The sequence below is a fragment of the Leucopleurus acutus genome (assembly GCF_964270905.1).
Source record: "Leucopleurus acutus genome assembly, chromosome: 13".
Lineage (NCBI taxonomy): Eukaryota > Metazoa > Chordata > Mammalia > Artiodactyla > Delphinidae > Leucopleurus > Leucopleurus acutus.
The window spans coordinates 72133697-72143622 of NC_139155.1; the positions used below are offsets into that span (position 1 = coordinate 72133697).

A 9926-nucleotide genomic window follows, 5' to 3' on the forward strand; every position below is an offset into this window, starting at 1 on the left:
CCTCTGCGCATTCCGGCGGTGGACTTTGTGAACGCAAACTTGGGTCCCGAACTCCAGCCCGAAGCCCCTCAGATCTAGAACCCATCACGGAGGACAAACTCTCCTGCGACTCCAGACCTTTGGGCTCCGCGCCCCGCCCGCCCCGGAGGGGCGTGGTCAAGGCGGGACCAAAGCGCGTACGCGTGCACGGAGCGGAAGGGCTCAGGCGCGAAGTCGCCGGGACGTTAGAGGGAGCGCGCTCCAAGCTAGGAACAGACTCGCGCACGCGCCTCGGTCTCGCACTCGGCCTGCGCAGGCGCAAGCCCGCAAGATGGCGGCGGCTGGAGCAGGACGTTTGAGGCGGGCGACTTCGGCACTGCTACTCCGGGCCCCGCGTCTGCCGGTCCGGGAGCTGTCAGCTCCGGCTCGGCTCTATCACAAGAAGGTAGGAGCGGGCGGGACCGGGCGGGACCGGGAGTGCGAGGACAACCGAGAGTGCTGGCATCCTAGCGGAGGCCCGGCCTAGGAAAGACTCTGCGGGGCCTGGGAACTGCGGGGCCCGAGAGGCCCCACTGCGACCCAGGGTACGGGCCGCCCCGGGCCCCAACGGAGAGGCCGCCCCTCGCGCGAATCCGCCTGGACTAACTTTACCTTCCTGCGCAGGGGCACTAACCGCGCCTGAAATAAAAATGACAGCTCCTGCTCATCTAATGGCCACTGCCCGTGGGCCCGGCCTCTGGCCGCGATCTCGTGCATCCAGCCTTTAAACCCCCAACAAGCCCAGGAAGCAGGGTCCTGCAATGACTTGCCAGCCCGACACACAGCGGCGCGGGGTCCGGCTTCAGCCAAGGCTACCGCCCTGGCCAGGTGACCTTGGGCAAGTCAGTGCCCTGCGCTGAACCTGTTTCCCCTCCTGTCAAATGGGGTCTTAAGCAGCCCCCCGTACTCGAGACCATGCCTGCGGAGTCCTCGGCAGGGTGTCTGGCACAGGGAGGCCACTTAGGGTGATGTTACTGTTGCAGGAGCTCAGAGCCTCCGAGTGGAGATGGACATGTAACGTATGAACAGTCATAACGTTTTAATTTTTGTTTTCTGTTTGGAGTGGTGGTGAGCTGTGAGTAGAGATAGGTGCATAGGGAAAGTCCCTAAACATGAGACTCTCTCACTCGGGAACCGGCTGACTGAAGAATGCGGTGAATCAACGCGGGGCAGAAAGTCCAGATTGGACATTATCTTGTAGGTCCTTGGGCTTGGAGTCAAAATCCGTGGTTGGATAGCTGGGGTGGAGGTGGGGGAGGGGACTGGAAAGATCGGGATACTTACTGCTAACTGGTAAACAAACCTCAAGGTTTTTAAAGCCTTCCGTGTGCCAGTTTGAATAGATGTTTATTCTGTTCTGGCTTCCGCGTGTTTCCCCACGGACTTCACTCCTCCCCGCCCCAGGGATGTGTGTTGTTGACACAAGCCTTTCTACCACCAGGGTGCGCTGCTGCACCAGAGAGATTTCAGGGCCCTGAAATACAGTAATGAGATATTTATTATTTATTTTCGCACACAAAGGGACGTATTCCATAGCCTTGTTCCTCCTGTAACAGTCTCCTTGAGGCTTCTGGGAAACCCTTCCATTTCTGGACCATACTTACTTTTAGGATTTTCGAATAGTAATCATTATCCTTTGAGAACAGATTTTCTTTGGAAATTACAAAAATGCTGTTTGAGCCCAACTCTGGTGACTTGGGTGGTTAAAGGTCAAGTAATCATTTGTGGTTCAAAACCCTGCGGAATTAAGACAGGATTTTGCTGATTTTTCGCCACTCTCTGGAATCTCTGAATTCATTCCCAGGTGAAATTTGGTATTTAGTGATGGCCTGCCAGGTTCAGCTTGCTGACTTCAAGGACTTTGCCATCGAAGTCGGGGAGACCAACAGCAAAAAAGAGTGACTGTGATTTCTGTTCACCCTCTCGTTTCAGGTTGTTGATCATTATGAAAATCCCCGAAACGTGGGGTCCCTTGATAAGACATCTAAAAATGTTGGAACCGGACTGGTGGGAGCTCCAGCGTGTGGTGATGTCATGAAATTACAGGTACCCCTGGTTCCCATCTTTACTGATGGTAACGGTGACCCCTTTGCTTGTACAGTGCTCCGTAGTTGACAGCATTTACGTGTACAGCATTGCATCTGGTCCCCATCTCAATTCCTGTGAGATGGGACAAGCCAGTGTTATAAATGACTCGAGCAGGGGCTGAATGCTAGTCATACTAGTAAACTACGCTGACCCTTTCTGACACAGTGAACTGATCTCACCTTTGTGCTCACTGTACCAGCCTAAATTCCAGTTTAGCTAAGTGAAATCTTTTGTGAATTTTACCAATCAAAGGAAAACCACAACTGTTCAGTTAGCAATCCCCAAAGAGACAGGAAACGCAATAAATCAAACCTCCCCCGCGTTGGAGATGACATGCAGGCAGTGCCCGGCGCTCTGGGTGAGCCACAGCTTTCTCCACATCTCCTTCGCCACCGTGGTGGGCAGCTCGCCAGACAGCTTCATGACTACCTTGGAAAACAGAAACAAGGCAGGAGGGAACTACTACATGCAGTCTGGCGCCACAGGAAAAAGCATTATCCAGAGACCTTTACTGCAGACTCTCCCAGTGTTTAAAGACGCACATTGACCCAGCAGCTGGGAGGAGAACCTCAGAGCCAAAGATCAGGCTAGGGTTGGGGGCGGCAGGAGGCATATTTTTTGGTTGATCTTTACTAGCTAGGCCTGTATAATTCTGTATAGTTCCTGCTTTTATCTTCTCATTACTGAGCTCTTTGGAATAGAGGAAACTCAGTAATTAGTGACCAAACTTTTAAGTGCGGAAAGCAGGACCAAAGCTGTCAGGGAGGGAGCGCCCCGTGGGCCTCCATGAGCACCAGGTTCTATGGGGCACACCAGAACCTCTGCTAACTCCTGCCTCTTTTCTAGATTCAAGTGGATGAAAAGGGGAAGATCGTGGACGCCAGGTTTAAAACATTTGGCTGTGGTTCTGCGATCGCCTCCAGCTCACTAGCCACCGAATGGGTAAAGGGGAAGACGGTAGGTTCCTGCAAACTAGAATTAAGTCACATTCTCCACAAACCTGGCTCTCAGTTAAGGGAAGGGTCTAGTGAGTGTAAACAAACCAACCAAAAACCTAAGATTTTTTTTTTCTAAATATGCTAAGAATTTTCTTCTTAATTTTGCTTACCGAGGTTTTTATTAAATTCTTCTCCACGTTGGGAATTACGGATAATTTTAAGTGTTTTTTAGCTTGGGGTTTTTTGTTGTTGATCATTTTTATCTGGGGGTTTTGGTGGTGTTTTGTTTTTAACTAAATCGAAAAAAAGATCCTCACTTCTCCCTCTAACACAATAGAAGTGAAAAGAAATCTTCGGCTTTCTCCAGGGTCACCGCTGTTATCATTTCTTAGAAGTCTAAGTCTGCTCTGGGGCAGTTCCGTTGTGGTTTGTTTTGTTTGTTTCCTCCCATTGTGCTTCAGGAGGGAGTGCAGGTGGCTTACAAGGATTCATGAAATAACAAACTAGCCTTTCTAAAATCCTGTCGCCATTAAAACCTCTCAGAAAAACCAAACTGCAGGTGCTCACCTTTGCAGCCCCAAGGGCCCAGGTTCTGGGAGCTGAGTCACAGAGGTGTGTGCCAGGCCACATGCCACCGGCTCCCCGTGGCTCAGGGCCTCCTGGCCGGCAAGGTCCTCAGGGCCGGGGAAGCAGAGACCTAACCTGTTCTGGGCGGAGGTGGCTGTGAAGTGATTTGTCCAGAACTATCCTCAGGGAAAGAGGAAATAAGGAGACAGGGCACCTGTGCTCCCAGGGCCTGGCCCCGTGAATGTGATCAGAAAGTGGGGACAGGGCCTTTCTCTGACCCTGAGAGACTCCCATCTGAGTTTCCAGCAACAGAAGTTGAAGCATAATTCAGTGGAGTTAGTGGACTTGGGAGATTGGGGGGCAGGGGGGGAAATCGCTTTCCTTAAGGCAGCGGGGCTCCGTTCCATGTAGGCCTGCCTCCTGTTATGCCCCTGGGCTCTCGACAAACCCCAGGCGTCCTTTTTAGTCCGCCTAGAGGAGAAAGGTTCTCCTTGGGGCAGGGGATGAGCCCCAAGAGCTCTCCTTCCAGGAGCTGTCTGTGCCCTTGGCCCGGGTGCTGCCAGCCTGGGTGCCACCCCTCCCGCCTCCCTGACGCCATCTAGCACTTAGGGTTGACGGGATTTATTCTGAACATTTAGTATAAGGACACCAGAGAAGCTGAGAGTCACAAAACCAGCGTAGAACATCACTGCCTTTTAAAAAAGGCTCAAGTTGCTGGCCTCAAGCAGATCCCTCAGAGACTCCTCCCAGGGTCCACTCCTGGCTCGTGGCAGCATCTCTGCGGGCCTGGCTCACCCCAGCTGAGCAATGCCGGTGCGTATACTTCGTACTTGAGGAGCCCAGCTGCAGCCTGGACATGGAAGTGGGAGTCCTCTGTCTGGGGTTATTAAATGGAAATCGTCCCCCACCACCACCCTGTCGTGGGGGCCTCTTTGGCCCTTTTTATTTTCTGTCCCACCAGATAGAGCATCACTAAAACTTCCCGTCTGTCCCATCTGCCTCTCAGGTGGAGGAAGCCTTGACCATCAAAAACACGGACATCGCCAAGGAGCTGTGCCTCCCGCCTGTGAAACTGCACTGCTCCAGTAAGTGTCCCCTCCAGGATGGCGATGGGCTCGGACAGTTAGGGCAGTTTTGTAATGGCATCCACTTGATTTGTGACAGGGGAACGGCGAGTCCTTTCGGGTCGTGGAGTCCACCTTTACAGCCTCCGAGGGTTACAGCTCATGGAGTCCGTTCTCACAGTCTCCAGAGGGTTAGAGCCCAGGGTCTCACTGCGGCCTCCAGGGGAGTCCTGCGGGGGTGGTGTGGGCCAAGCATCGTGCCGAGCACGTTGTGGCCTCACTTCTAACCCTCAGGAACGTCCTCCAGTCCCCAGAGGTGTCATTACCTCTCCCCACACAGAGGAGGAAACGAGGGCTCAGGATAAAGCCCCCCAGTTGCACAGCTCCTCAGTGGCAGGGCCAGAGTCTAAACCCCAGTCTTTGATTCCAGAATCTGTGCTGTTCACCCGGCTGTGGTGAAGTTGGGACCAGTAAAGGAGAAAATGCCGCTTTCACCATAATCCTGTTTGTTGTGCATTTCCTCACTTCCTTTCCAGATGCCATCACTGTCGGGGTCTGCATCTGTGTATATGCAATGACTAAGCCCAGTTGTGCAATATCCCCCTCTGCACTCTCCCTAAGAGAAAGTCCAGATGCCTTAAGGCTTGTACTTGGCTTTCTATTTCAGTCTAAAGCTTTTCAGATCTCAACCTTCTAGGGGAAGGAGGTTATGGGAAACAGTAGCCTAAACTTATTGATGGAGATTTACTGACCAAATTAGTTAAAAATCAGCAGAGGGCCAGGCCTCCTGCCAGGGTAGGACTCACAAGAGAAGAACTGAGTGCCGCGGCAGGGATGGAGGTCTGCTGAGACCGGAGTTCTTTCCACTTGCGCTGGAATTTCAAATACCCGTGAATAAAGGCCATAGCTTGTAAACATTTTCACATGGTTTCAGAGGAACCCCCCGCCTTTTCATTAGGCCTTCTCGGGTACTGAAACCTTTAGCCAATGCTCTCTGCTGTCATTCCAGCTCTCTCAATGTTTATTTTCCCCAAAGCCTCCCTTTTAATATCGACTCCAAAATAAAAGTTTCCACACTTGGGATCACTAGAGAGTGCCGGCAAATGCCATCCCAGGCACAAACTGGCACGACCTAAGTAATGCCATCCAGCGCCACCAGCGCCCACCGCATTTATCCTGACTTCCCTGAGAGCAGCTGAGAACTAACATTTGTTGTGTCCCTCCTGTGCATCAGACACTTTATGTATAAAGCCCTCACCCTATCCCAGCAAGAAAACATGATCGTCCAAGAGGCTAAGGAACTAACCTAGAATCTCGGGTATTTGCTGCACAGTCTGTCCCCAGAGCCGCCCCGCAGGAGGGATCCGGCTCAGGAAACAGCCATCGGCCTGCAGGCCTGCTCCTCGCCCAGCACCCTGGTGAGGTGACTCTGTTAAGCATGTCCCAGCACCACTACCTCAGCTCTTAAAGATTCTCTTCCTAAGACTGTTCCTGCAGATTCTAGAAACTTAGGCTCTCTTTCGTTCTCTTACTTCCAGTGCTGGCCGAAGATGCCATCAAGGCCGCCCTGGCTGATTTCAAACTGAAACAAGAACCCAAGAAAGGAGAGGCGGAAAAGAAATGAGCTCCCGGCGAAGCTTCTCGCAGGTCACGTGGGCTGCTTACCGCCCCCCCCCCCACGCCGTGCAGTCACGTAGGTGTTCAGAAGCCCTCGCACTACAATAAAAGCACTATGAGATCCGCACAGCATTTGCTGTTCACGTTGTGACTCTAATGCAAGCAAAATACACAGTCTAGTTGTTCTGAATCCTGTGGTTTCCTGCAGCTCACTTTCATCGCCTTAATCTAGCGTATGTCTATTTTGAATTATGCATATGGCCCCGAAACTGAAATCAGTAGGTTTGGGTAGTCATGAAGTGCACAAATATCTAATTTTACCTGAATCTATTTTGGGGAAGATTACCAGTAGAATGCCTTGGTTAAGATTATTTGGTAGGACCAAATATTGTACATAAAACAGATTTGCATATATATAATAAATAAAGGAATATAAGGCAGTGTTTGCCTCTGGTAAGCCTTGTCTCTTGGGTCCCTCACTCACCTCACAGGGCTGCCCTCAGCCCCTTGGGGTTTGTTCACAGATGCTGGACGGTGATGACTCGTGCACCTTTCCCAGCAAACTGGGCAGTAAAGACCACGCATGGAGATTTTAACAAAGCCAGATGTCGATAATGTTTCCTGAAACAAGGCGGAAGATGAAAGGAGATGGCCATCACTTTTCATTCTTTACAGTATAACAGGCTGACAACTCAAAGTCAGTCCAGAAGATTCTGTCTGTAATTTCACTAGTTTGTGAAATCCTGAAATCTGAGCAGCAATGGCTTAGACGCTACCCTAAAGCTGTGGACCAAATCCACAGAGGCCTGAGGGGTGAGGTTTAGATGCCGACTCCTAGGCCCAGGGCTCTGCTGTAGGTCTGGTCAAGTAGTTCCAATACCCGACTCTTGAGAACCTCCTGGGTGGTTCTGGGTGGTTCTGTGTGGAGGCGGGTGAGCCAGGCCCCTGGGAAGAACCTTCTTTTGTCCACACCTGCACAGCTGTGACAAATAGTTCACTGTGAACTGTCTACGCGTACAGTGACCTCAAGTTTAAAAACATACGTCCCTGGCTCAGGGACAAGTAACAGCTGTTCTAACCACTGTTCCTCCTACCCATCTGGCCCCAGGGTGGACAGGCAGGGGGTGCCATGCTGAGGCGCCCACAGTCACGCACCAGCTAAAAGCCCCACTAAAGGCCCAATTTTCTAGTGAAACATGATCTCAAAATGCCAGCTAAGTCTCAAATCTCCAACTTCAAAAGTAAGCTGCTTTTGTTTTTCCCGATGTTCAGTCATAGGCTGGCTGCCTCTTCTCTTAAATATACCTTCTTTGTTTAAAAAAAAAGTCCTCTGGGTTCTGGGGAAGGACACTGAACTTCAAAGGCCCTTCCCCCACCCCACCCCCCAGCCTGCGGGGAAGCCCACAGAGCAGGGCCTTCATCAGAATCTCAAATTAGAGCTGCCGGGTGGAGCCATGTCACATTGTCCCATGTGGCGTGTTCTACTGTTTAATTCACAGTCCCTCTAAGGCTGCGCTTCTCTCTTTATTATATGTGGCCGCCCTGCAATTCCCCACCGCTGTTCTTTGTGACTTTTTTAAATGAGACATTTTTGTCCGGGTTACATCCTCTGAGAGCTGAGGCTAAATTCTGCACATCAGAAGCTGCTTGTAAACAGCCACGGCAATATCACCAGAATAGCCCAAAATAGGTCAAAATACGTGGTCGTGCAGCTAAAAGAAATGAATATTCTGTTTGAAGTTCCATTAAGAACACAGCTAGCTTCAACCACGCGAGGGCACCGTGCCCCTTCCTTGGGTGAGCTCAGGTCTAGAGATCTTGGCATCCTGTGGACCTCAGCACCTCCACATAAACTCTTCCACGGGGGACCCCGCCGTGTAACTCACAGCAGGCTCACACACCCGTGCTCTGTGTATTTGTAATCCCGTCCATTCTCGGGATGGCCCCCTGGGGTGGGCATTATTCCAAACAAGGAAACTGGCTCAGGAGGTCAGCAACTCCCAAGCCACGAGGTTGGGCTTGGGCTGGGTGACCCAAAGGCCACGCTTCTGCCTCATTTCCTTCTGGCAGAACTCAACACCGTCCGAGGCTCACCTGTGCCTTGAGCATTGGCGGGAAGGTGAACGCCCACGCCGGGTGAGCCCTGATCCATTCATTTGGCCAACCCACCTCCACGTGCCACGGCCCTGCACCTCAGTCATCCAGGAGCCCAGTTTAACTCCAACGCCTGATTAAATCTGACGCTGTGTGGGTGGGGCTTGGGCACTGGCATTTTTTCAAAGCTCCCCAGGAGTTTCCAGGGTGCAGCCTTAAGTGAGAACCACTGTGAAGTGCTCTGCAGTCTGCAAAGCAGTTTGCTGAAATGATTTCCGTGGGGACTCAAGGTCCTGGGAGAAGGTGTCACTTCCCATCTCCAACCTCCCTCTCTGCCCCTCCCACCCCACACATCTGCCTTAGTCTGGGCCTCCATCGTCTCTCTCCTAGCCTCCGCATTGGCCTCCCTGCCTCCAGCCTCACTGCTGGGATCCATTCCCCACTCTGACCCTGTCCCTCCTCTTTTTGAAACCTGTCCATGGCTGCCCGTTGTCCTTCCGACAAATTCCAAACCTCCTACCACATCGATCACTTAGCTCCAGCCACACTGAACCTTCCCTTCAGGCCCTATGCTGCACCCCCCGCCCGAATGCCCTCGCCAGGCATCTTCCCTTAACCTCCACTCAGCCTAGGAGCCTCATCTCAGATCCTACCTCCCCTGGGAAGTCTCCCCTGATTCCCCCAGGCTGAGCTAGGTGCCCTCTCTGTTCCTACAGTCTTGTCCTTCCCTGAGCCCGTAAATATCATGGATGGGTTTTGTACTTTGCTCTTTTCTTATCTTTCTATATCATTACTCAGAGACTCTTTTTTTTTCTAATAATTTTTTTTCAATTTTAAACAGATAATATACTATTTTCAAAAATTCAAACAGCCTGAAAGGGAACAGGATGATACACAAGTTTCCTTGCCACCCCTACTAATTCCCCAATCTCTCTCCTCAGAGGCAATCTCTGGTACTTGTTTCTTAGGTGTCCTTCTGGAAATTTTCTAGGCATAGCCAACTATACATGTGTTTAAATAGACCCTGTGTTTTACACAAATGGTAGCACACTACATATACTTCTATATCTTTCTGTTTTCCTCTTAGCTGTATTTCTCCATATCAGTTCCTGTAGACCTGCCTCATTCTTATTAATAGCTACCCAGCATTCCATGTATGATGGTTCATAATTTAGTCTTCTACTGATGACAGCAATTCAATTACGGGACCCAGCTTCTGGTACAACTCTTGACTTACTAGGGGCTCCATGAATGCTTACTGAGTGGATGGATGATGGATGGAGGGTATGTGAGTGGATGGATGGGTGGGTAGATGAATGGGTGAGTGGGTGGGAGGATGGCTGGATGGAGAAACAGAGGCTCAGAGAGGTGAAACGGCTTGCCTCAGATGACACAGCAAGGAAGTGGTAGGTCAGAGCTCCAGCTGAGGTCCTCTGCCCACCTCCCACCCCCACCATGGCTATGACCACATCTCTAATTTAACCTTTCCTAGATGTTATTCCTGGATTCTGGCCACTTGGGACCACATCAAAATGCACTT

At 51.3% G+C, this 9926-nt stretch overlaps 1 protein-coding gene across 1 annotated transcript; it reads left to right on the top strand.

The window, feature by feature from the left end:
* Positions 1–246: 246 nt before the first annotated feature.
* On the top strand, positions 247–6737 carry ISCU (iron-sulfur cluster assembly enzyme). The gene is made up of 5 exons (XM_082852542.1): positions 247–424; positions 1951–2064; positions 2953–3063; positions 4618–4696; positions 6214–6737. Exons 1-5 carry the CDS (start codon positions 311–313, stop codon positions 6297–6299), a joined length of 504 nt encoding a protein of 167 aa, XP_082708668.1. The 5' UTR covers positions 247–310; the 3' UTR covers positions 6300–6737.
* Positions 6738–9926: the final 3189 nt, after the last annotated feature.